Source organism: Choristoneura fumiferana, chromosome 21 (assembly GCF_025370935.1).
Source record: "Choristoneura fumiferana chromosome 21, NRCan_CFum_1, whole genome shotgun sequence".
NCBI lineage: Eukaryota > Metazoa > Arthropoda > Insecta > Lepidoptera > Tortricidae > Choristoneura > Choristoneura fumiferana.
The window spans coordinates 13,197,188-13,224,929 of NC_133492.1; the positions used below are offsets into that span (position 1 = coordinate 13,197,188).

A 27,742-nucleotide genomic window follows, 5' to 3' on the forward strand; every position below is an offset into this window, starting at 1 on the left:
TGGTTCACTTTTACGAAATGAAATGAAATCATTTATTCAGTAAATAGGCCGCAATGGGCACTTTTACACGTCATTTTTTAAACTACAGCAGCGCTTTCGGAAAGACCATCATTATTCATTGCCAAGGAAGAATGCGCCGCAAGAAACTTGGCAGAAAGTCGTTTTTTCAAAATAAAATAATTGCAAAAATTAAATAGTACTAAAAACTACAGTATTACAATTAAAGAAAAAAATTACAAAAAATATTTTAGTATAATACAGGGATGTATGGGGTCCCTTAGTTACAAAACTAAACACTAACTATATCTACGTTCAGTAGAAAGTGTAGAATGCTTCCACCGTCATAAATAAAATAAAAATCTGAAATATACATTTCAGGTCAAGCAACCATTAAGCTTTTGGATTCCGAAGGCAAGCTCACGTCTGCCACCCCCAAGTTAGCTCACACGCACTAATGTCATGCTCTGAAAGCAGAGCGGTACCGAGGACATGGTAATGCTTCCGTCCCCATAAGCTCTATGGGCCAAGGGGATGTATAAAGTCCCTGAGTTAATCATTAAATTCAGAAACTACTAAACAGAAATCAACGAAATTTTGTGTAGTGATAGCTTATTGGTGTTGTTGTCCAGGCTTCTCAGCAGGAATACAAAGTTAAGGATCTATAAAACTGTCGTAAGACCTGTCCTTATGTATGGCTGTGAGGCCTGGACACTAACACACAAAGAGGAATATCAACTCCTTGTAGCGGAAAGGAAGGTCTTCCGCGTAAGATCCTGGGACCTGTCAAGAGAGACGACGGCACGTGGAGGATCCGTAAAAAGAGAGAGATCCAGGAGCTGGTGGCTGAACCCAACATCATCGGCGTAACAAAATCACACAGACTTCGCTGGTTCGGCCACCTACTACGAATGGGAGAGGATCGGGCTGCCGAAAGAGCGTACGCTGGGAGGACAGTGTCCAGGCGGATCATCGACGTCTCCACGACCACGACTGGCAAGAGGCTGTGCACGATCGGGACAGATGGCATGCTCTTGTTTCGGAGGCCAAGACCCTCTTTGGGTCCCTGAGCCAAATATAGTTAGTTAGATAGCTTATTAGTCTGGTCAACATTTAGGATACTTTATGTTACGGAAAAAAATATTTTGGATATAATAAAAAATTGCTCTAAATCGGATTCCGCGCGGACGCAGTCGACGGCAACAATTAGTTTTAAATAAATTTATAGCTCTTCCAAAATTGTCTGGAGCATGAAGCGAAGCTTTTCTTATTTTCGTGACTTGAGAAGTATGGATATGTAGGAGAAAGTTATTTATCTTCAGTCAGAGGAGATTCCAAAGTTGATTGTCTGGAGCATGAAGCGATGTTTTCCCTATTTTCGTCGCTTGAAAAGTATAGATATGTAGAAGAAAGTTCTTTTTCTTCAGCAGAGGAGGTTCTACAGTTATTTTTGATGAAGACTCTTTTTCCCTTAGTGGCATTCCCCGAGCTGGACGGAAATCAACAATTTCGGGTAGTAACCAGTCCATATAAAATGAAATTAGTTTGTCTTTCATTTTTTTCCCCAAAATGTATCATCTATAAGTATGATTTCTATTTTGAGTGGATGATTTTCACCACTCCACACAGCAAATATACACTGTGCTCGACACGTGATATGGAGACCTTGGATCTGGTAATACCAGTTACTATTTTTGTTAATTTCAGTAGTTTTAGTTTCCTTTTCATAATTCTACATCTGAATTTCGTTTTTTTTATACATTTTTCAAGTCCATTTCTAAAGGCTACACTTCAACCGGGCACTTTATTTCACTTTTACTTAAAGATGATACATTTTGGGAGAAAAAATTAAAGACAAACTAATTTCAAAATTGAAAATACAAACTGAAATATAGATGCACAGAAAAACCAGAAAAATAAGACCAGCACTGGAAATCGAACCCAAGTCCTCGGTATTCCGTACCGCGTGCTATACCGCTACACCACTGCTGGTCCACCAGCAGTGACCAGCAGTGGTGGTTGACCGGCAGTGGTGTAGCGGTATAGCACGCGGTACGGAATACCGAGGACGTGGGTTCGATTCCCAGTGCTGGTCTTATTTTTCTGGTTTTTCTGTGCATCTATATTTCAGTTAGTATTTTCAATTTAGGTTTTACGAGATGACCGTAAGAGAAAAAAAAAATTGGAATGGAAATAAAAAATACAAAAAGATTCCAACAAAACCAATCTTGATTTACGTGAAGGTAAATTACAAATCGAAGTACCTATAATAAATAAGTCGCTGATAAGGTAGGCGGTAGGCGTCGTAATGTACGGTCTGGTACACACGGACCGCATTCCAATTGAAATCCGGCTGTAAAATGGCAGAACTACATCAGAACTGCGTAAGAACTGCACTCCGACTGCCTAAAATGGCAGTTGGCAGTTGGAATGCTGGTGCAGTTGTACTAACTGCGCAATAACTGCATCCAAACTCCCATTTTGCAGCCGGATTGCAGTTGGAGTACATGTTTTTGTCAATAATTTACTAGTGCAACCAAGTGCAACCATCTTATTTTATTAAAATAATTTATGTTAAATAACTTGGCTGAATGTAAGATATTACCTTTGCCTGCAAAAAAATGAGAAAATCTAAACTTAGATCGAAACTGTTGCATCTACTATCAGAAATGTCAGTGAAACTGTCAAAGGGATCAAGCAGGGCTACTACGAAACTCGAAACTAGAAGTTCGTGTCGTGCGGTCCCTCTGACACTTATACTATTTAATACGAGAGCGAGAGGGACGGTACGATACGAACTTCGAGTTTCGAGTTTCGTAGTAGCCGCAAGGTTCGCCGCATGTTCGCCGTGAGTAGTATAGGTTATACAACATGCCTACAATTTGTATGGCAGTCGCGGTAGAATCTGGACGAAGCCGTCCGCGTCCGTGAGCAGCCGAGGCCCGCGCCAACCAGCTTGCGGTCGTAGTACGAATGTGAAATCCGCTCAGCAGGGCTACTACTAAACTCGAAGTTCGTGGGTTGCGGTCCCTCTGACACTTATACTATTTAATACGAGAGCGAGAGGGACGGTACGATACGAACTTCGAGTTTCGAGTTTCATAGTAGCCGCAAGGTTCGCTGCATGTTCGCCGTGAGCAGTATAGGTTATACAACGTGCCTACAATTTGTATGGCAGTCGCGGTAGAATCTGGACGAAGCCGTCCGCGTCCGTGAGCAGCCGAGGCCCGCGCCAACCAGCTTGCGGTCGTAGTACGAATGTGAAATCCGCTCAGCAGGGCTACTACGAAACTCGAAGTTCGTGGGTTGCGGTCCCTCTGACACTTATACTATTATATTAGTACGAGAGCGAGAGGGACCGCACGACACGAACTTCGAGTTTGGAGTTTCGTAGTAGCCCTGCTGACTCGGCCCGACTCCGGCCGGTCAATTAGTGTGTGGTAGGTACTTACCGTTTAGGTACTCTAAAGCTTCTCATATGTGCTCTGAGTTCACTTATGCGTTTCCTCTTTCGCTTAACTTTTTTAATACTGCGATTACCCATATTATTTGCTCTCAAAAGTAGTACTAGCGCGTTAGAAAAATGTGCACAGGTCCGTCGTCGACCACGTACACGCGTGTACTGGCGACTGGGAAATACTTGGCCGCCGCCGCGCGCTAGAACCGTTTTATTTTGCCAAAGACGAAATAAATTGGTATGATTGATGTACTCAACCTATTGAAAATCTATGAAGCATAAATCTAAATCCACTAAAAACTATTTAATAAAGCAAATTTTGTGTTGATATTCATAATAGTATTCATAATATTTGGTTTAACGTGTAAATGAAGGCTCTTTTTCAAAAAAATAATCTATCGAGGTTTTTGTCAGCAATCGTGTTTTTGATGAAGTCAAAAACTAGCTAATAGACTGAAAATATACATATAAAAAATTGCAGTTGTAAGTATTGTGTAAGTATATTTAAATATTTTCTAAAATTGTAGTTTTCACTACGTACAGCGCCTTAAATCGAGTTTAGCTCGACATGTTTCGATATCAGATTCGATAAGGTATCTGTACTTGCATTATTCCCTATCGAAATTTTATAAACTGGATATTTACCATCCTCTAAGGGGTTACGTGTTAGCACGAACAAAGTCGGCTCGGAAGCGTTACTGTTCTCAGCGAGCCCGCGTCGAAGAAAGCTCTTAGTCCGATACATACGATCGAGCGTCGTCTTACACATACACCATCACACTCTCACGATATAATCCGTTGGAAAACAAGATAAGGAAGTTTGCATCTCTTTCTAGAAAATTGATATTTCGTAAGGGCTTATGTTATGATCGCTGATGTGACGTCATAGTTCAAGTCGGATCTTTCTGTCTAATTAGCAACTTAAAACATCGATATAATTACGTATATTCTTAAAGATATTCAAATAGTTTCGTAAAAAGTATTCGACATCTAGGTTTATCAAACAATAAAGATGACCTATATGAACAAATAAAAAAAATGTTTGCTTATTTCCTATTAAAACTATAAAACCAGGTTAGCTTGAAAAGATCCCTTTTAGGGATAAGTTCGCCTTTGTACCCTTTTTGTGTTGTTTTTTTGTATAAGTATTTACATACATAATACATACACACATAAACGGGATATTTACCGTCCTCCAGAGGGTTAGGCGGGAGCACGAACACCGTTCGCTCGGAAGCGTTGCTGTTCTCAGCGCCGAGCAGCGAGCCAGTGTCGCCGCTCGCCACGCGTTCTATGCACTCGTCGAAGAAAGGCAGCCCTTGGTCGACGTCGCAGACGAACGAGCGTTCTTCGATGAACCGCGTGAACATTTGGGTACGCATCATTAGGGTGAAGAAGCGTTGTTGCGTCTGGAATTAAAGTTTAGCGGTACCCTTTATTTGACAGTGTGCACCACAATGAACACGGTTTAAGACTACCTTTCTATATTTTTTACTAATTTTTTAGACTATAAGAAGCAGTGGCTAAGCGCCCATACAACCCTTATCCCACCGGCTTGCCCAATATTATTATACAATAGGGCAACAGGACATACCGGATTTGTGAAAATTGTAAGCGATTTTTGCTTCGGCTTTACCACGGAAATATGACGCCATGCCACTGATAAGAAGACAACGAGGTTTGAATCATTAACTTTTTTAAATTTGTTATTTTTTGGTTCCGTTAAAAAAAAACTCACTTTATCTCTAGACCGTATGAACGCGTCCATATGGAACAGCGCGTGTGGGTCCGTCGTCCCAACGGTGGGCGCCTTCGTGATGGGGATCAGGTAACTCCGGTACCCCTGAAGCGTCACCGCCATGAAACGCAGGAACGCCTCTTGTATCCGCAGTTCTAAAGCATACTGCAAATTAAATTGTCATCATGAGGGAAGGTGTCTAAGAGAACAGTCATTTATAAAGACATCAAAAATAACTTGGTGCAAAAAGTGTGGATATTCAATGAAATTAGTACCGTAAACTAAGGTTTCTGTAGTCCCAAGCGTTCATCAATAGTCCAAACGGACTTTTTAACATTTCGAACAATAACAGAGCTGCTAAAGTTCAGGAGGTTCATCGTGCATTTTCTATTGGATTAGGCTGCGATGAACCTCCTAGATGACGTTGAAACCTGAGTTAACGGTACTAAAATAATATTTGAAGCACCATTTATTAAGTACGTTGCTATCCTTTTTTTTTTCATTATTTGTAGGTAAAAAAAGGTAAGTATATTTCGATTGCCCTATTTTTTTAACTATAGGTTATGGGCCCCTCAAGCTTCTGGAAGTGTGCAAATGTCTCGCATACGTCATTACTCATCAAAAAATGGTACTATATATTGAGCAACTCTTCGCTTGAGATCCACTATTATACCAGCATAAATTTAAAAATATTCGAGTACATCCACAATTTGAGCATAGATTTATGAAAATAAATAAACAAATTAAAGTAGAGGAAGCGAGAGTTTTATGCCAGGATCGTAGCAAGTCGAAGAACGTAGTCTATGCCTATCCCGTTGGAAAAGAGGCGTGATGTAGGCGTATGTAATTTAATTAATGAGAGAAGCTAAAGAAGAAGTAAACAAAAACATACCTCCTTTTTTCTTCTCTGAAAATCCCTGTCTAAACTCGTGGTGGGTTCACCGTTGAACTTGCTTTCGCCTGAATGATGCACCGGCGAAGCTAAGTAATAAAAAAATTCAAAAACTTTAGTCATTAAATTTTAACAACCATATTTCGGCCATCAAAATCGTTAAATCTATGCACTAAAAATACTGCTATACTACATGGTGTTAAGAATATCCTTTTCGATAATTTAACCATCATTAAGGCTACTCATATCTAGGCATTACTAATACGCGATACCAGTGGAAAAACATTGAAATTAAGAAAAAAAATGTTTGGATATAAATTCTTCTTGCAACTCAACTTTCAAACCTAACTTTTTTCCACTTGTATCGCTAATCAGTAGTTTTGATGTGGGGTACATAAATTATCGCAAACGATCACCCACTAACATAAGATAACATTATCTTAACAAACAGGGGTTAATCTATCTTACCCAACGTACCAGGTCGTATGCTGCCATATAGCACTTCGAGCGTTTGTTTTAACGCTCTCGCTTGTCGTTTGGGCAGCAGCTTCAGCGATATATGACGCTGCGTTTCACATATCTACAAAATACACATAATTATCAAGACTTCATATAAAAATTCAATCGGGAGCATTAAAATGCGGCGCCGCTGAGGTTATGAGGCAAAAGCGATCGGTCGAGAGTTGCAATGAAATGATTTATTTACTTTTCTGGCTAGACCACGGTTATAAATCGTCGGTGATACTGCAATACCGCGTAACTACAGATAGTTCAACTCAAGTAAAGCGATAAGAACACGTCTTGCTCGGACGACTACTGCCGCGTCACGTGAAAGTTGTAAATTTACAAGCGCACGCACACATAGGGCCGCGCGCACAACTGAGTTGAATTATCTGTAGCATTTTCCATAAGGTACAATTTTCACTGCACTAACAGTACTGACATTGTAGTGTTTTGTCAGTGAAAATGATACCTTATAGAAAATGCCAGTTACGCGGTATTGCAGTATCACCGACGAAATGTTATAATTGTTCATACTACTAAAAATAATAAACAGTGAACATTTGTAGTCCTTCGTTTTGACTATTTTAAGTATTTTCTCCACCATTTCTTGCCTTTACGCGTTCTGTCGCTGGGCATAGGCCTTCTATCACAATGAGAGGAATAGATTTGTAGCTCCTACAAGGGCTAGTGTGGATTCAATACTTGACACAATTTCTTGAAGTGCTTCGCTGATGTGTAGTTTTCTCGCGCTGATTTACTTCTCCAAAAAGCTCATAAACTCGAAATTTTAACAGAAGTGTGAGTCTGGTATCGAACTCACGACCCTCTACTTCCGACGCATAAATAAGATTACTGCTAGACTCGGTAAAGACGAATTTATACTGAAACTTACCGTAATATTATTGGTGTCTAAATCGACACAAGTCACATCGGGCGGTGGTTCGTAGAGATCAAAAAATCTAGAGTCAACTCCTATTAGATATGGCAACGGCGCGTGTAATACTTCAGCTAAACCTGTAAAATAAAAAAAAACAATAAATAGACCTAGTTCTAAACTAAAATTGTTGTAAAACACACATACAGAACCATATTGTAACACCATGTGTACAGATAGCGCGCGAGTTGAATGCAATCGGGGCCTGAGGTGAAGAGCGGTCGGGAGCCTCTCCCCCCGCTATCCACACGCCTCGAATCAGTCACCTTTAGTGTAGTGCTGTCCTTGATAGCTGTCGTACACATATCGATCGCGTTAAAACTCATGTTGCACGTTGCACCCCATATTATTTTTTGTTTTTCATGATGACTAATACGAATCCATCAAGTTGTTGTTCTTTATTTCCGTTTTTTTTTGACGGTTTAATCGATTTACATCCATTGTTTTGAGTCACGTTGCGACCACGATGGATGAAACAAATAAAAGGTTAGGTGCTAAGTCCTGTTTATATACATAATTATGTGTCTAAAGCGCGAAAGTAAAAAAAATGTGAAAATTATTAAAATAACATTCCTTTTACAAATTTATCGACATACATTATGTATGTCGTTAAATTCGTCATCATTAATTCGAATAAGGTCACAACACTATCGCATTCCTGAGCTCTGCATTCAACTCGCGCGCTATCTGTAGTTTACATGCTAAATTCTATACATAGTATAAAATTTAATCGCTTCCCTTATGTATGTAACTATGTATACTTAGATCTTTTAAACTACGCAAAGGATTTTTTTTAATGATCTTTCTTCGCCGGCTAAGAGTTCGTTTATCGCCATCCTGCGGGAGTTATGCATCTCCTCATGTCTGATTCGAACTCGTAGAGAAACCTCGAGCATCATAGCCCTCTCCACACAGCTTGCTGAGCAACTCTTGAGCTTATTCATTCATAAGGCCTATAGTGAAGCATTACGTCATTTACATAATAAACCTGATTATTAAGAACCCACTGTAGAGATTTGTTACATACCTAGAGGACAAAGTGGTATGTAAGGGCACTGCCATTTGAAAGGAAACAGTAGACTTGAGACGGCTTCTGACACCGCTGTAAGTGTGTCTGGCCTGAAAAAAATGTAGCATTTTTTTAAATTTACTGTTCCATAGACACTGTTTTGTTCTATATTATCTATTTAAAGTATGACACTTGTCGTTATCCATGTTTTCGCACCTACTAAAATACGTGAGATCCATTCAACTGCGCGCACAACGAACTGGCACTCTTTTACCGCGCCGTCAAAAACCAACATGAAATGAATAAATTTTCATAAAAATTTAACCCTGCGCACGACTCCTTTTAATAACATCTGCCTCTTAGCACACTAATGACAAAAAAACGCTGATATTCGCCCTTCGTCCGTAGCACGGCACGCGCACACTTGAATATTGAAGTTCGGTGGTTTGCCATGCGAAATCGATACGCAGCTTTGGATCTTTTAAATTTTCGATATTTATTTATTTATTTTATTTTATTATTTTGGGTACAATAACATAATGCATGCTTACGAAATTACAAATCGTCACTACTTTGAAAAAAACTCGTATCTAAAATCAATATGACAACAAAATTGAACCTTGATGACCAAAATTGAGCCATTCAATACAATAAGCACATTACGTTAAACAGGATTACTGGGACACAAGAAACTAAGTCATAATATTTGAGCAAAATGTCCAGTTATAGAAGAAAAGAGAAGAATATAACTCAAGATCAATTTCACACACACACACACATTCACATTCTTGTGATTGGAAACTTACCTCAGCGAATGTATAAGAATCTTCTGCTCAGTGATAGCCAGTGCTAAAAGCAACAGGCAGTTATCTGGTCCTAGATTAAGCAACAACTGTCTGAAGCCAGCACCGCTTCGCACTAAGGGTTGGTCGTCGCGACGGGTCACTATGACGCGGTCGCTCGAGTTTGTTGGCGACAGCTGGAACGAATAAAACATCTTACTGACATTTATCCGTGACTTCGCTCGCGTAAATTGTCCAAAATTACATCGAATGCAAATTTCGCTCATATCTCGCTTATTTTTCAACAAGATATTAAAAGAAAGAGTTTTTTATTTACCTACACTTACAAAAAGTATTGATGATATTTACGTCATACATATTATTTGCCAGTTTTGTATAAACTACACCTTGTGCGGCCTAAATGTGCATTAGATTGTATACTTTAAGTTCAAGGGAATTAAGCAACAGTTCACGAATTGTCATAATTGACATTAGTAATAAAGTAAAGGCAGTAAAAAGTAATTTACATTAGTAAAGGGCCATATTTGCCGTAGGTTCGATGGAAGATGGGGCAAAAAGTTGTTGGAGTGGAGACCACGAAAGGGGTTCAGGAATGTGGCGAGGCAGCCAGCAAGATGGACGGAGGATTTGGTGCGAGTGGCTGGGAAGGACTGGATGCGGAAAACTCACGACCGCACAGAATGGTCTAAAATGGAAGAGACCTTTACTCAGCATTGGGTAGATCAAGGTTGAAGAAGAAGAAGAAGAGAATAAAGTAAAAATTCTTAACAATTTCATTTTAAATATTGATATGGTGACCTCAGGAGGTTAAGAGAACATTTATGTTCCGTGCATATTCCCCATTTGTGAAATACAAAGTGTGACATTTACAAAAGAATATCACTAACCTGTAACAATATTGTCGGTTCTGGAAACGGTACTTCTTCTAATAAGTGCGTAACGTATCTTTCGATGGGTATTGACAGTGGCAGTTTACTCCATGACATTTCCTGAAAAACAATATCGTTTATTAGTTAAACTAAACATGTAGTAATTCGAAGCAACGCGTTGAGATCACCGTACACTAATTAGGGTTTTTTTTTTAATGTAATAGCAGACAAACGAGCAGACGGTTCACTTGATGTTAAGTGATTACCGTCGCCCATAGACATCCGCAGCACCATCAGGGCTGCAGATGCATTGCCGGCCTTGCAAGAAATGGTACACTCGCTTTTTGAAGGTAATCATATCGTAGTTAGAAAAACTTCGCCGCCAAATTATTCCACTGACTGTTTTTGTGTGTGTGTCTGTAACAGCAGGGCTACTACGAAACTCGAAGTTCGTGTCGTGCGGTCCCTCTCGCTCTCTTATTATTAGTATAAGTGTCAGAGGGAACGCACGACACGAACTTCGAGTTTCGTAGTAGCCCTGCTGGTGCGAATAATGGGTGCAGGGATAGTATGCCCACATTGGAGATTATTTATGTGGTACCTTATGGAATGTTAATTAAATGTATTATTTTATTTCTGGGTTGATCAACTTTTTCTTGTCACTCGTTGCTATAGTAACGGTCTCCTGAGTCACTCTTTATAACAGTATGTTTAGGATTAAAATTTGCCAAACATGCATTTTTGTGGTAGTTTTTGTTTTTATTTTTTTATTTTTAACCTTTCTATAATTGGTCATTTAATCAGCACGGTAGTGTAAGTGACACAACATTTCATCTATTTAACTGTAGAACTTTTGCCCCCCGCTGAAGGGACAGAAAAACAACAAGAAATAGTTGATCTACCCCTAATCTAACTTTATCTATAAAACTTTCGCATTTGTAATATTGTATGTATGTATGTAACTATGTAAACTCTTTATTGCACATAAAAATAAAAATAAAAATACACAGAGAGGAGAACAAAGGCGAGCTTATCTCTAAAAAGGGATCTCTTCCAGCTAACCTAGTTAGGAGAAAACATTTTGTTATACAGGGGATAAGCAGATAGTGAAAATTACGTGCAGTAAAGAGACACTCAAAAGAGAGAAAATAAATACAAAATTATTTACATTAAATTAAACATAAAACAAAAAAACCTATTACAAAAGCGAAACAGTCTCATCTCAGGTGTCAGTGTCCAGCCATCATTTCTTTAAACTCTCCCTGAACGAGGCCACAGACGGAGATTCCCTTAGGGACAAGGGTAAATCGTTCCACAGCTTGACCGAATGGATAGTGAAGGATTTAGCATAAGAGCGCGCGTTGTAAGGCGGGAAGGCAAGTGTAGGTTTGGAATATTAGTGGGGTTTCCTTTGAATACTCACAAGTATGTAGAGCAGCCACCGTTCGAAGGTATCGCTGAAAGGCCAACGGGACAGCAGGCATATGCTCTTGCTGAAATGGAGGGAGTGCGTGGTGTGGGACGCGCCCTCGCGCCAGCCCAGCTGCTCCATCTGAGCCTCCGTCAGCTGCGTGTGGGGATAGCTCTCGTAGAACGTAACCGCTGAACCGTACACCTGGAATGTCAGGAAGGTGTGCTAAAACGTGACAATTTCTGAGGAAATAGAGGACGACAGGTTCTGAATAAAAACATACATTTGTCGCAAAGAAGTAGCGAATAAGCAATGTAATAAGATATGGACCTCCGGAAAATAATGCCAGACTCAATCTATTATTTTGACCTTACTATCCGCCCGCAGTAACCCGAAGTAGGTCTTGGCCTCTAACAACAGACAACGCCATGCTTTATGATCTTGGGCCAGCTCTTGCCAGCTTTTGACCCCGATATCCAATAGGTCTTTCAGGACCTTGTCCCTCCAGTGGTACCTGGGATGACCAACCGGTTTACGTCCACTTGGTTGTCCCAAGTAAGCTCTCTTCACGACTCGATCCAATCGAGTCTTGAGTCTGAGACGCTTTGGTTTTTCAACTAGGACACTAGGACTTCAATTTCCTTATTTTTCCTCACCCTCCAGCTTCCGTTTTCGCCTAAGTACTGTTAGTTTATATTTACCACAAGTTTAATAAGACGTCCTATAAGGTCTGACCTCATACCTTGTCAGTAGCGTCAGCAACAGTCAGCACGAAAGTAGAGAACACCGGCTTGGGCTTGGCGGCATTAGTGGGCCAAAGTTCTAACGTAGCTCCCATCGGTAGACAGAACAGCGGTACGGATGTAGGAAAAGCTAGGCTGCGGCGCTCAGTCATTGGATACCTGGAATAATAGTGACAGATTACGAAGAGGCCTAGCTAGACTTCCATTGAGGGTTTTTTGAGTGGAATATCGCTGAGGAAAAGGGTCTTGACGGATGGACGGACTGACAGATTGGTGGACAACAAAGTGATCCTATAAGACAGGGGTGGTCGAGCTATTTTGTGCAGCCTTAAAGTTACAGCACCCGACACCCGACCAGCACCGCCTCGACTTTAGGCGTCCACTCGTTGTCGACAGGTGATCTACGCGCGGACGGCGCGTTGGCAACGAGTGGACCTCGCGCGCATCACAAGCGTCGGGCAGGGAGTGGTTCACTCGCCATCCGCGCGTGGCAACCACGCGCGCGAGTGAGGCGATTCGGCGTCGCTACGGAGTTGATGTAGTGAGTGCATGCCCCAAGAATACTAACCGCTCGAGACGAGGCGGTACTGGTATGCGATTTAATAAAATGCATTTTCGATGCATCTTGCACCTACTTTACTCCAAACTTAAGACGGATAGTTCATGGCAAAAACATCCATCAAAAACGTCCATAGTACAAGCTTTGCTTAGTTTGGGACTTCAATTGGTGTGAAGTGTCCCATGATATTTTTTTTTATTTATCCTTGTGCACATTAATATGTAAAAAGAAAACTTAGTACTTTTGCAAGTATCGAACTGAAAACTTTCATGTTTGCCAACTGAGGCACAAAACCCTAAAAAGGAGAAAATATATACTGTGCGGCAAAAAATCTGGCCCTCAAATGGATACAGGAATAGGTAAGTTTGTATGTAGAGTGGCCCAAATTTTAAGCCACTGAGTATAATAAAAAAACAAATATTTCATATCCCTATAACGAAAGCATGTTCGTCCTAATTGCTGTTAATATAGTTTTACAGTGGTGTCGGAAACGCGAATTAGTGTAGCAGTGTAACAGAGAAAGTGTCAATTAACATTAATTTAGGTGCGGTATGAGGCCTTCAGCTAGAAAGGTAACACGGATAAAGTGATTGCACAAATTGAAATTTGATCGCGCCGAGTGTTTGGTTTGAGTCGACTTTTTCATTACAGCGTTTATACAAGGTGATAGACGATATGTGGATATTTTACAGATTGGTAAATCCAATAAGGTAATGTTTGAGGGAACTTACCTAAGTCCAAAATTTACCGTTTGCGAAAATTAACGCATGAATTTTCGATTGTCCTCAAAAAAAATTTGCTTTTACATGTTTAATCATAGACGCCCAAGCATAAATTAACAAATATACAGCTGTCTATTAAAGCAAAAAAATTGTGCTATAGCACAAGGGTTTAAATTTTCAAGAAATAGAATATTCGAATTTTAGAATAAATAACGCCAAACGTGTGGTCTAAGGTAAGATAAGTTCTAAGTTTAATTTAAAATTATATTAATGACCTCACCAATTACTCTGTGAAATATCTGCACCAATCTTCACCTCAGCCTGTATACCTAATAGTTTGAGCAACTGTTATAGTAGGTACTATATATGACATAGGTATGTCGACTCCCATTTTTAACAAATGGTGTAGAGCAGATACAATGGCTTAAAAATATCAAATCCTTACATAGTATAAAATATGTTACTCCCCGCCGTTTATACGCTTAGATCTTTTAAACAAAGCAATGAATTTTAATGCGGTGTTCACCATCAGTTAGATATACATGATACATAATTTTATACTAACAAAACAACGCACCCTGGCTTCGCGCGGGTATAGTTTTTGAGAAATGAAGCTGCAAATATGACGTGATTTTGATTAGAGTTTTTTTTTAACTCCTGACGCAAAAAGAGGGGTGTTATAAGTTTGACCGCTGTGCGTCTGTGTGTGTGTCTGTCTGTGGCACCGTAGCTTCTAAACGGGTAGACCGATTTGAATTCAGGTTTTTTAGCGATGGTTTTTAGACATGTTTCATCAAAATCAGTTTAGCCGTTTTTGACATATTGAACTTTGAAGTGACAAAGCCGAGGGTTTTTAACTTTTTGTTGGTCAGGTTATTTAAATTATACCCATGCAAAACCGGGCCCGCTAGAATTATATAGGTATAGTAAAAAAAATGCATATTATTATGATAGCTTACCTAAAAAGTACTTCTGGCTTGTAAGCTATTAGAGGCGGACGGTTCATCGACTTTTTGTAACAGAGAAAAACATCGCTGCCCATCAAGCCTGCAATTAAAAGTTAATTAGGTTAATCAACGAGATATACCGGCGCCAACATATTAATACAAATGTCCAAAAATATTAAAGCGTGAGTGGGCCGGTACGATACGAACTACGAAAATGGAACTTCGTAGTACAAGACCTGAGGCCGTATTGCCTAACGTTTCAGATTTCGTATACAAAAACTGTCATTTGATTGCGATCGCGACCGACAGAAACGTTAGGCGATAAGGCCCTCTGTTCTAGGTGCCTAATCTCAGACAGTGACACAAGATGCCAAGACGCAGAAGGTCGTAGATTAAAGTTGTAATCCTGCTTGATAATGAAAAACTTGATGTGTCGTCATTACTTTGATCACTTGGACTTTGAGCACATTTTGCCCGGGTATTCGGTTCCGACGAATGCGAGGGCAGATCAAGCTTTATAGCTAAGAGAGGGGCCGCCTGGTCAAATTCCAGTTATATTTTGGAATATTTTAAAATTAATCAAATAACAGAATAAATTCTGGTTAGTTTTTTGGAGTCTTTTTGTATTTTTTATTTCAACTCCAAATTTGTTACTTTTACGCCCAGCAGTTTTGCCCAGCGTTTTGTCCAGCAGTGGTATAGGGGTTATAGCACGCAGCACGGATTGCTGAGGACCTGGGCTCGATTCACAGTGCTGGTCTTTCTGTGCATCTATATCTCAGTTTGTATTTTCGAGAATAAATTCTCCTCTTTTGTCGCAGAAAGATTTTATTGAAATCTATGGGTTCATAAAAATATCTATTCTCGTCCTAGACCCACCCCAGGGCCCAGGGGTCATGACCAACATGCCCCCCCCCCTGGACAAATAGGGATCACTACGTTACCTTTATTCAAATTCTTCGCGATCATACAGAACGCATGCGGCGGGCACTCTCCCTTGCTTGCGACCACGACGCACACATCGACAACCACCAGCGCGTTACAGGGTGCGCCGGAGTGCGCGCGACGGTACGTTATGAACGTCTTCGCTGTCGAATTGTTCACGTTAGCAAGACGGCCGCCCACCGAGAGTAGGACCATCTCCGCGTCCGCCATTAAGCGTTCTTTGCCTTCGTACATAACGCCTGTGAAAAAAAAAACTAATTTAATAAATCGATAGTAAGCGATAGTAATGTCTAGTCTACCTCTATGGGTTAATCATCAATGGTACGATGGATTTATTGGATCCATTCCGAGTAACCATGTAAATTAAACGCGATGACATAAGAAAAAATAAAAAATCGCACAAAGCGTTTTCGCTCGTCCTTTATTTTTCGGAGTGGCAGCTGAGGAGCGAAATTCCCTGCCTGCGGGTGCGTTCCCTGATCGCTACAATCTGATCGTCTTAAAATCTAGGGTGATTGGGCATTTATTAAGCAAACGTGCTCCATTTTAGTCCAATTTTAGTGATTAAAGTTTTTTATCCTTGCATAGTGCGCGCGCGAGGGATGCTACATCCATTCAGTTCTCTCTTCAGTTAGATGTCTGACTTTTATTAAAAAGTAACTAAGAAACGAAGCTCAGTAATAATGCGATGTAATTGAATGACACATCTATAAAGCATTTTTTAACATTATATAAATAAAAACTTTAAATGCGAAGTACCTGTAACCATGTGACTCAGTGAACCCGACAGTCGAGTCAGACCAACATTAAACATTATAAAATACCTTCTCATTATGCTAAGTATTATTTTAATTCTGCCTGAGCAATTGCAAATGCAATTCTCTAAGTAGACAGGACACTTCAGGTAGTGTCTTTCAAGTAATTCAAGTTGCTTGATATCAGATCTTAATCCCAGACAAAGACCCTGTTTACATTAATCCAGTAAAATCTTTCCAGTAGCTATACACAATCCTAACGAGTTACAGGAGATCGATCGAGTACCTACCGCAATGTCTGCTACTAAGTAGAACGATTTTACTGGAAAAATGTAAACAGTTTGGCCCTGTTTTGGCCATTAAAAATTCCGAATTCGGTCGCTTATAAAAGCTAGTCCCGATAAAATTAGGTAACGCGCAAGACATCATCCACATAAAAATATTCGAGCAACAGAATTTTCAATTCCATTTGTAGATTTAATAAAACTATAAACTCTTAAAGTACCTACGTCAACCTTTAGAAAACGCAACCACAGCGTCTGGGACATTCGAAAGGTTTCAGTTTTTGTGATACCTTAAAAATGCAAATACGAGCGATAGCGAAGTATCAACGAAATGTCATTCGAGTATCGTTTAAAATCTGCACCGCTAGCACGCGCGCCATTGTCATTTACTGCTCAGTGCGTCCTTATTCTACCCGGGCAGTTAGAAAAGGATGCACTGAGCGAATAGAGAGAAAAACCGCGCGTGCTGGTGTAAATGGACGAGATCGGCGTCCGACCGTAAAAATGTAAGAAAGATAAAAACAGTTAACAAAAAAATGCATTATTTGATGTCGTTGGTAGGTACTCTTGTACTGTGCTATCATCGTTATCTGCCAGTTACGTAACTGCTTTGCGGTTTCGCTCCGTTGCTAAGCGATAATGACCTTTAATAGAAGGCGTTATGCTCGTCACCTTTTCCGTAGCTTGAGCGTGTTTACTGGATTATGACAAACCTTTTGCGTGGAAAATAGCGGTGTGATGTATTTTATTTTTACACAGTGACCACGAGTATTTGTGTGGTCAGGTTTACAGTTATCTAGCTCGAAACGAGGCTTCGCGGTTTAATAGGCGTGTATTTATGTAAAAAAAAATATATAGATTATCTTGGTTGCATTTTATGTTTATGTATTTGTTTGTCGAACGATACATTTGACTACTTAAACGATACACGGAAAAAATAAATTATGACCAAGTAATTATTTGTAACACTTAATAATTTGGGAAATAAAAAATATGCTTACCACATATTAAATTGCGTTAAGTTGTTTTGTCAATGACTTTTTGTCAAATGGTAAGCGATAGGTACTAGGAAAAAGTTTTTTGTCCATACATTAGTAATCCAGCCGTCACATTGTCACTTTAAATTACTTATTCTTATATCATTTTAGGCCGATAAGGGCCTTCGTTAACTCGAGAGCACGCCGCGCGGGCGCCAAGCCGTGCACCCGCGCTACTACGAAATTTGAAGTTCGTATCGTACCGTCGCGCTGACGCTAATATTATTTCATACAAGAGTGAGAGGGACGGTACGATACGAACTTCGATTTTCGAATTTCGTAGTAGCCTAGCCCTGCAGAGACTCACTTACGCAGCGCTGCTCTAGGTGGCTCTAAGCTCTCGAAGAGACCCCCACACTAGCGTCTTTCGGGCGTTGTCATCGCGTCGACGCTGCGCGGACGCTGACAAGACGACGACTTTCGAAAGACGTTAGTGTGGGTGTGTCGCTTAGATGACATAAAACAAGCATGCCGCGCGGGCGCCCGCGCCGTGCACCCGCTCGAGTTAGCGGAAGCCCTAAGTAGTTAAATACAATGGCAAACTTACCAATATCAACAAGAGGTGCCCGGTCCCTCCCCCGTCGTATACAGAGGAAGCACTCCGGGGACCGCATGGAGCCATGGTTCAGGTCGGCAGGGAGACCCGTCGGTGTCAAGTCGACCAACTCGTAGTCATCCGGCACCGTTTCGCCAAGACTCGGGAACACTACACCTAGAAAAATAAGTAGGGTTATATAAAGGTTCACAAGTGTATGAAGGCTTTTTGACGATGATAACCCACTATCCCACTTATATTATAAATGCGAAAGTTTGTAAGTCTGTTTGTTTGTTACCTCACCACGTATAAACCGCTAAACCGATTTAGATGAAATTCAGTATACAGATATAGTTTAGAGTGCCGAGGAAGGACATAGTATAGTTTTTATCCCGGAAAATTGCATAGTTTCCGCAGGATAGCCATAAACGAATCCTACGCAGACGGAGTCGCGGGTAACAGCTTTTAACAGTATTAAAATTTTCTTATGAACTACATTGTTTCATCCAATAATCGTCTAATCCAATCAGGAAAAATATGGCACTATAAATGACCACGAGAAAAGTGACCACTGATCACGATCGTGAGAAGGAAAAGTATTTTATCCCATACGTGTGATAACCACATCGATTGCGTGGCAATTATGATGATGACAAGATGAAAATTAATTGACCTTTGTTTCATAATTTACATCAGTGAACAAAAAAAAAATAGAACAGCTTGACGACGGCCGAGAAAAATTAATACATCTATCACTAACCAAACAGTTCACTAATTATTCATTCCTCTTTTTTTCCAGCTTCTGACAACACCCCACTAGGTGCTTGGTATTCCATCGTTTAGGTACGTCGAAACTCGAAGTTCGTGTCGTGCGGTCCCTCTCGCACTCGTATTAAATAGTATAATCAGAGGGACCGCACGACACGAACTTCGAGTTTCTAGTTTCGTAGTAGCCCTGCAGCAAACGAACATGCGGGTCACCTGATGACTTTAAATGTCACTTAAAAAGAGTTGTTACGGCCACGACTATAAGCTACTGGTAGCGCGACGAGTTCTCTGTCCATTGCCTGTACTGCCAGGTAACCATAAACGGGCGAGCGCTTCAAACATGCAATGAACAAGGAAAACTCTCGCCTCACCGCTTGGCGAGTAGTCGTGGCTGGATCGTAACTCCACCATATAACATTGAATTCAGGCATAAAAAAAAAAAAAAAAAAATTGCCTGATACTGGGGTTACTACGAAATTCGAATTTCGTGTAGCCCCCCCCCTGATTGACACTTTTTTCGAGTCGCCTACCATAGATAATACATGTTTAGTTTAGAATTCGAATGGTTTACGGCCAGATTATTCCAATATGCTAAAAAAATATTTACTAAAATTATTGCAAAACAATTTGATATAAATTTAAAATATAAAAATAACGAAGTTTCATGAACCGTGGCAAATTTTTATGGTGTAAAATTAGGTTAAGTATATCCAAGTTTTAGGGGCTGTTTCACCATCCATTGATTAGTGTTATGTGACGGTTAAATGTGATGCCGTCTCCGTCTATTCGAACAAAACAAATAGAGACGGCATCACACCTAACCGCCAGTTAACACTAATACCAGCGCTGGGAATCGAACCCAGGTCCTAAAAAGATTCCAAAAAACCAATCTTAATTTGATTGCTAATAACGACATCTCTTGTCCGGGTGAGCGTTTAGTTCCAATGGGGTGCTGAAAGTTTCTCGATGAGGGCTACAACATAGATGTCGCTAGTGTCGCTGCTTAAGTGACTAAATAAGAAAACAAACAAGCTGAGATATGTGGTGCATAGGAGAAATTCGTGTCTGTATCACTGTCCAGTGGTGGTGTAGTGGTATAGCACGTGGCACGGAATGCCGAGGACCTGGGTTCGATTCCCAGCACTGGTCTTATTTTTCTGGTTTGTCTATGCATCTATATTTCAGTTTGTATTTTCGATATGGACTCTTCTGGTGTTGCAGGTGTCCATGGGCGACGGTAATCGCTTACCATCAGGCAATCCGTTTGCTCGTTTTCCCCCTATTCCATAAAAAAAAACCTTAAGGTCTGTTTTTGCTTTCTCAGTAGGTAGGTATAAATGGCTTTATCGACCGAGTATGACATATTCCGTCATATAATGTCATTCAAAAAGGTAACAATGCTTGCAACGTGTAAACGAATTTATCTGAAAACTGGTCAACCTTTTCATTCCGCCACTGTACATATTTTCGAGGGCGACAAATAAACGTCGTACTCTTTTAGGGCATCGAGATTTACTTATTCGTTACAAGGGGTGTCAACGAACTTGTGCATAGAATTGATGCATTGATCAGTGATATCAATAAGGAATGAATCACATGCGGGTCAATAGAACGGCCTTTTGTTAAGTGATACAGGGTTGTAGGTATGTGTATGACACCATCTGATTTCTGAAGCAGCGATGCTTATGTACCTATGTTATATATACCTGTATAACACGTGCATTTCACAAAGGGTAATCTGCGTAAGAGTATTTAAAAAAAAGTATTATTCAAAACTAGCTGTTCGTACCCAGCGATGCCTGTGTATCTATCACGATATTGCATGTTGCTCGATTTTATTAAATTGGTGACATCGTGACATTTAGAAGATTTTAAAATACCATTAAAAATTAACGACTTTTCCGGTCGATTTTCACAAAATATTAAGTCATACAAAACAAACCTTGTCTTGACAATTAAAAAAAAAAAATTAGCCGAGCCGTTCCAACACAATAATATTTCATACAGATTCCTTACATTTTTATTTACATTGATTTACTGTATTTTTTTTGACACAAGAAAATCATGTAAGAAAACCATGGGGGTAGGTATAATTATTGTCACAGCTCGGTTTGTAACCAAGCTTCAGTCGAGTTGAAGGGTCATAAATAGTTTTTTGCAAAGGCGGTTATGCAAAAACAATTACATTTATAAAACTTATGAAGAAACAAATTACGGAACCCTAAAACCGTATGAGCAGTTGCTGATATCGATGTACCATCCATCAGGAAAGGAATACACGAGATTGCATTTTTAATAGCCTTATAATTCGTTCTATGTTATTGTTATTATTATAATGTCATACTGGCCCTAGATGGGGCAATCCGCCATCAAGTATCGGTCCGGTTTTTCAGTGTATTATTTTCTATCATTCTGTGTTATAAATAAGTGAACACAAGTAAGTATGCAGGAAATATTATATTTAAAGCTTGCTCACTGCTGCAAATAGACGCAGTGATGTAATGATTGATAAGAACACCGAAGGATCATAGCACAGTCCCACACATGTAGCCTATGGTAATAATGTTCATTATTATTTATTATACTACGCGCAGTATGTCCAATGAGGTTCCTTAGGACATATTTTCAATACAACAACATTGCAATGAGTCATTTAGAATGTCAAGTTCCCGATAAGGAATACCCTATTTATCAGAATGAGAGCCGATCAGGGATTCTCAAAGTGCGCGCTGCGCGCATCGAAATTATACAAAGAAAATAAACAGCACATGATTGATTCAAGCGTTATTTTGCGGAAGACTTTCAATGAAAACGGAAGAATTTCAATCACAGCTATACCTTCCGCCGCCTAACTTTGCCTAAAAGTTCATTGCCACGACTAGTACCACAAAAACAATAAAGGTATAATTCCAATAATTGAATAGGCAATATACCGTTAAGCGATTCGAACACAATCCGGGAGTAACGTAAAGACGTAGCATAAAAAATGTCTCTCAAAAATGCGTCAAAACTGAGTATTAAGTAATGAACTTTTAGGCAGATTTATATGGCGCGTGGTATAGCGTGCAGTTTGCGTCCAGTTTTACCAACAGCAATGGAAAATATATGGGCAATAGGGCCGTAGGCATGCATATAAATTTAACGTTTCGGATCCACAGAAAACCAGCGTTACTGCACAACGTGACGTAACGTAACTTATTCCTTACTTTTGTACATTGTAAAGGTTGCCTGGAAGAGATCGTTCTAAAGCGATAAGGCCGCCTATTGCTTACCTTTGAAAACCTGCGTGTTTTCTGTACTGCTTACTGTATTGGTATGCAATAAAGAGTTATTGTATTGTATTACGTATGGCAACACATGCTGAGTGGAGGCCCTTTTTGGTGTCCTGTCGTGTCACCAAGTAACTTAGTTTTGGTGCTAGTTTTAGGGGCTGTTTCACCATCCGTTGATTAGCGTTAACCGACAGTTAAATGTGATGCCGTCTCCGTCTATTCGAACAAAACAAATAGAGCCGGCATCACACCTAACCGCCAGTTAACACTAATCAATGGATGGTGAAACAGCCCCTTAGTCTCTTTACTGTAAAGTGGTGGTGCTTATGGAACCAAAATAAATCTCTCTTTCTTTCTTTCTAGGCGGCAGTTACGTTGCAGTTAGAATGCAGTCAGTTTGTAACGGCCAACAGCCCTTGCACATCAGTGGATATACAGATCTATTGAATAATGTTTTCCCATCGTATTTTGTCGGAATATTGGTATTTATCATACTTTCTCAACTAGCTGACTGAAGTTTACTTAAGCTAATTGAGAAATCAAGATACGAACTGTTCCGACATTATTCACTACAACTTAGGTTATATTTAAACAATTTTGTATGTACGACGCGAACTAAAACTTTGAGATTACTTGGACTAGACAAACCAGTTTCAAGTGACAGGAAATCGGCGCTCCATTCTGACCGGTAGGCCTATCAGCTATCGGCTAAAATGCAATGTTATACCTAGTGCAGTATATTGCTAGCATAAATAACTATAAGTATTAAGTTTTCTAGTCTTCAAACGGAGCAAGAAAATGGAAGCACGTTGTATGCAGAATGGATGGATGGAATGCGATAGATAGGTAGATTAAGAATAAAAAATTTTCAACTCTCATATCAGATTTATGAGACTTGGGTCCCCGTATGCCGATGTAGTATAGACTGAACTGAACTATGTAGAAATGTAAGGTCAAGTTGATGACGGAGGACCAATAATTTTTGAGCTGGTCACGATTTGAATGGGTCCTGACTGTTGAACTTTAAATCAGCTACTTGACAGTTCTACACCACTACAGCTGCAGTGTAGCCTACAGCAAAGAAATGGGCATATACATACATACATACGCTCGAAAAACATAACCCTCCTTTGGGCAGTCAGGCAAAAAGGATTGCAGTAGTATTAAAAATATGCAAGTGTGTAGGAGATATCAATTACTCGAAGTAACATGATACTTGACCACAGATCTAGCTCAGACTAGTATCCCTTACAAGATCTTATGAATGGTTAAATTAACGAGATTTCGCTTTTACTGAGCAATGAGTGAAAAGTAGTTGTTACAATACCAAAATATAACCTAATATTCTTCTAATCGTACACACTTTTAAACAACAAACCTTTCTCATTTTTCAACGAAAACATCCGTGAAATTTACATGACAAAACATAAATACTTAATTGTTTTTAAAGCAGTAATAAATGAGAATAGATAAGACAACTACTTATTATACATTATATTATTAGGCCTAACTGTATTCTTAACCAAGTTTTAAATATGGCTTCGCCTGCGTGATAATTTTTCTTTCAAAGTTATAACAATTCTTTCTTTTATTTAATAATAATTCACTAATAATTCTTAACAAAAATATCATAAGTACCAAATAAAAATCAGGGAATTTTTGTCCAACTACTTTTTAACTAGCTCTGGTAGGTTTGTTAGGCTCCCCATTTTAATTAAAAAAAAAACTATAGTATCTAATTCCCAAAAACTTTTAGGCAAGAACAGTCCTCATCACATCATCGTGTGACAATTAGTCATTTATAAAAAGGGGATTCAGCTATTTCGTCACAGTATAAGTAATGGAAAATTTCGTGCTCATTGTAATTGGTCCAAATCGTAGGTGCGACAAAAAAATGGAATTTTGCTGCTCTCTAAAAGTGTTACCCGGGGCGGGCCGCCCCCCTCGCTTCCACTACTGGCCATAGCATAGGAAATTCTTCCGCAAAGAAGAAGCCATGGGCAAGAGCTAGTCTAACGTAATTTTAAATTTTATTCATCAATACCATGACAGACAGAACTTGACTAATGTAATGAGTGAATATCAATGATGGCCCCTGCGAGAGGCATACTAAATAGCAACCTTGAATTGAGAATTTTAATTACACATAATATGATAATATTTGGGTAAGATTAAATAAATACTTCCTCATTATATTATATTTACACTAGCTTTTGCTCACGGTTTCGCCCGCGTGGAATTCGATTTTCGCGCGCTGTTCCCTCGGGAACTGTGGATTTTTTCGGGATAAAAAGTAGCATATGTCACTCTCTGGCCCATAAACTATCTCTATACCAAAAATCACGTCGATCGTCACTCCGTTTCGACGTGAAAGATGGACAAACATACACACAAACACACACACTTTCGCATTTATTATATTAGTATGGATATGGACTTATCACAGTTATGAACAGGTTAGTAAATGTAACTATTGTTGTGTGGAAAAAGTGACAATTTATTGAGTTTTTTTTTTATTGATTATGCTTGTTTATTTAGATTTTCAATACAATACATTGACTCTTTATTGAACACCACATACCTAGCTCGTGACCAGCTCAAAAATTCTTAGCACCTAATGGGTCCCGACTGTTAAGTTAAGTTAGCTACTTAACAGAGTTCTAGACCACCATGTCCATGTCTTGTTATCTTCTTTTTAGTATTTTTTGATGCAGTCGGGTTTTTTTAAACAGGCAGTTTGGTGGCTACTTTACATTAGTGATGTGATGTACAATGTCAATAGAAAAGTTTTTTTTATTGAGTTTTCAGATGCATTTTGGAGTTCCTATACATAGATATAACTTTGAGACTTGGATAGTTTGTATAGCAAATCAATAATGTTAGGTAGCCACCAAACTGCCCACTTGATAATGGGGTATCATGACACTGGCGCGCAGCACTATGGCACGCGGCACACACTCAGAGTTTACTAATGTTTCGGCGAATAACGTTTGGCAACCTGTTTCATTTCGCAACTTTTCATTTCCCAACTGTTTAATATTTCTGAAACTGTAAATATTTCAGGATTTTTGTAAAACTAACCTAACCTAACCTAAAGGGTTATACACTATGGCCCTGATATAAATCCTGAAATATTTACAGTTTTAGAGTTTGCGAAATGAAAAGTTGCGAAATGAAACAGGTTGCCAAACGTTACGTTGCGAAAAGGCAGTACTCGCACACAGCCTTATTGCCTTATTTTTATACTGGGATGTTACATAGTTTCTGCAGGATAGTGATAAACGAAATCTTCACAGACGGAATCAGGTAAAGTCTACCTTATAACATTAGTAAGGATGGAAGGTAAACTGAAATTACCTGACCTTTAGGTTTAATAGTAAGATGGTAAGTGGTGGTGGGTATTGTGAAAGGTAAGTTTAAAGTAGACTCAATCTGAAGTGGTGGTTATTTATTATTTTTGGCTAAAATTTCATTATAAAATTATTTTTGTTAGAGTAGTTTTGATTATCTTATAGAATTTTTGGCAAGGCATGTGTCATAATTGGTCTCGAAAGTATTTATTGGTGGTCATTACATAGCTAAAATGTTATATTTTTTAAAAGCTCTTTTTTTAACTTGTTATGTAGTTTTATGCTTGTTTAGTATTATAAGAGTCAAATTTTGTCCACTTTCTGCAATTGGATTCACATGAAATTTAGTCAATAAAAAAATAGTGTTGAGAGTGATATTTTTCAACATGTATTACCTTGAGAAGAGTTAATAGTTTAAATATATTTTGAAGTAGGTAATTAATTATTAGCACTTTCAATGTCAAGTCAAACTATTTTATTTGTTCTAGCATGATTGAAATGACAGATGCCAAACTGACAGAACTAGAGTCCCTCCTGCTGTTACGCAAACTATAGATACATTTGCATGTGCTAAAAGTGGCAATAGGATTTTTTGTTTTTTAAAATATAATTTATTCAACACTTGGAGTGTCACTTTGCGACTGAAGAATAATCTTGCAAATTAATAATAAATTTGTTTATTTTACCGCTTTTATTTTTACTGATAACCCTCACCTCTAGCAATTGCGGCCTATTGAAACAACATCGTAAGGGTGTTCATTAAAGAATGTAAGTTAATATAACACAGTGCCTATGCAGTAACTTAACAATTTGCTAGCAAATTTGAGTTCAAATATTAGAACAATCAGCAGTTTTAATGTGATTTCATTTTTTTAAACATTATAATCTATGTTGGAAAAAATAAAAAATGAGTTACCGCCTCACAAAGTTACATAATCATCATGTGTCATTTGAATCATCTTAGAACAAAACGTCAGCCTAATTCGTTAACCTTCTAAGTCCATTAGGACTAAGTTTACAGGTCATTGAGAAAACTGCATAAAATCTTTAATTGTTAACTAATCAAAATTTTGAAAATACCGTTTGTAGCTATGACTAAACTTGATATTTAAAGATATAATTAACAGCATATCTTACATAAATCACAGGAAGTTAATAAAAATGAGTATTTAGCAGGTTTTCGTGTTGAAGGTTAACGAATTAGGCTGACGAAATAGAATATAAAACGTAAAGTTAGTTTGAAACATGTCACAACATGTTCTTATGCTATACCTACTGCCTGGCATATATTATTTGTTATTGAAGTTCTAAAGAATAGTGTCAATGAGGCAATTCAATGCAAGAAGTTTATTTTTATTTAAACTGACAAAAAAATGGAGGTTCTCAAGTTCATGTGTAATATATAATTTTTTTATGTCACCATTTTTATTGGTTGTTTGTTGTTTTTGTAATAAATGTTTAATGTTACGAGAACAAAATTGTAGAATGTTGCAGCTTATTTATTCAATACAATTACAAACATGGTTGTGTCAGTCATGGAAACCTGTGTTCAGTGTAAAATCGTTCTTAAAGTAAGATTGGGTATCAGCTAACGTCTAAAGAATGACTGCAAGGTGTAAAAGTTGATAAACTTACTGATATCAGTTATAGGTGCTTTTGTAACATATCCCTTGAGATGACCACAGTCCGAGTCATCCAGCAGTTCAGGGGTCTCGGGCAAACCCGCGATCACGAAGTAATCCGCCACCCTTTTTTCATCCATTATTAATGGAGTTCCAACTACCCTTGAAATATGGTGACACTACAAAAACAAACCAGAAAAAATATTACTAAAGTACGATACTTCGGTCATACAAAAGCGTAATAAAAAAACATCGAAACGAGCATATTGCAGTGTTATTCGACCGTTGAAACAACCAATAACATGAATAAAATAACAAACTATGAAGGTTGTTGCCAAAAACATGGTTCGAAACCTTAGAAGTGAATACGTACATATTATTGTTACTTGTAAGCTTTTGATAACGTGTCGTACACGAAGTAAACATTCTCGTTCTTCCTATTAACCATTAACAACTTATTGCGTTTTGATAGAACCATTCACTGATTAAATAAAATAAAACACAGGTGCATCGCAAACGTCATTTTTGCTTTTCAGATTGGACGACTAATCGTGGAGTCGAGTGGAGTGAAGTTTGCGTGGGATCTCTA

At 38.9% G+C, this 27,742-nt stretch overlaps 1 protein-coding gene across 1 annotated transcript in view; it reads right to left on the minus strand.

The window, feature by feature from the left end:
- Positions 1-27,742, minus strand: part of LOC141440001 (DENN domain-containing protein Crag-like) — a 27,945-nt gene extending 203 nt beyond the window's left edge. Inside the window, exons 1-15 of the mRNA XM_074104458.1 lie at positions 27,527-27,742; positions 27,167-27,332; positions 18,154-18,318; positions 15,530-15,769; positions 14,598-14,685; positions 12,357-12,516; positions 11,627-11,818; positions 10,222-10,323; positions 9,338-9,510; positions 8,550-8,641; positions 7,481-7,602; positions 6,562-6,664; positions 6,085-6,173; positions 5,193-5,357; positions 4,644-4,863 (exon numbers count right to left, since the gene is read on the minus strand). Coding sequence (XP_073960559.1) covers positions 4,644-4,863; positions 5,193-5,357; positions 6,085-6,173; positions 6,562-6,664; positions 7,481-7,602; positions 8,550-8,641; positions 9,338-9,510; positions 10,222-10,323; positions 11,627-11,818; positions 12,357-12,516; positions 14,598-14,685; positions 15,530-15,769; positions 18,154-18,318; positions 27,167-27,293 — 2,038 coding nt within the window. The 5' untranslated portion in view covers positions 27,294-27,332; positions 27,527-27,742. The remainder of the gene's footprint in view (positions 1-4,643; positions 4,864-5,192; positions 5,358-6,084; positions 6,174-6,561; positions 6,665-7,480; positions 7,603-8,549; positions 8,642-9,337; positions 9,511-10,221; positions 10,324-11,626; positions 11,819-12,356; positions 12,517-14,597; positions 14,686-15,529; positions 15,770-18,153; positions 18,319-27,166; positions 27,333-27,526) is intronic.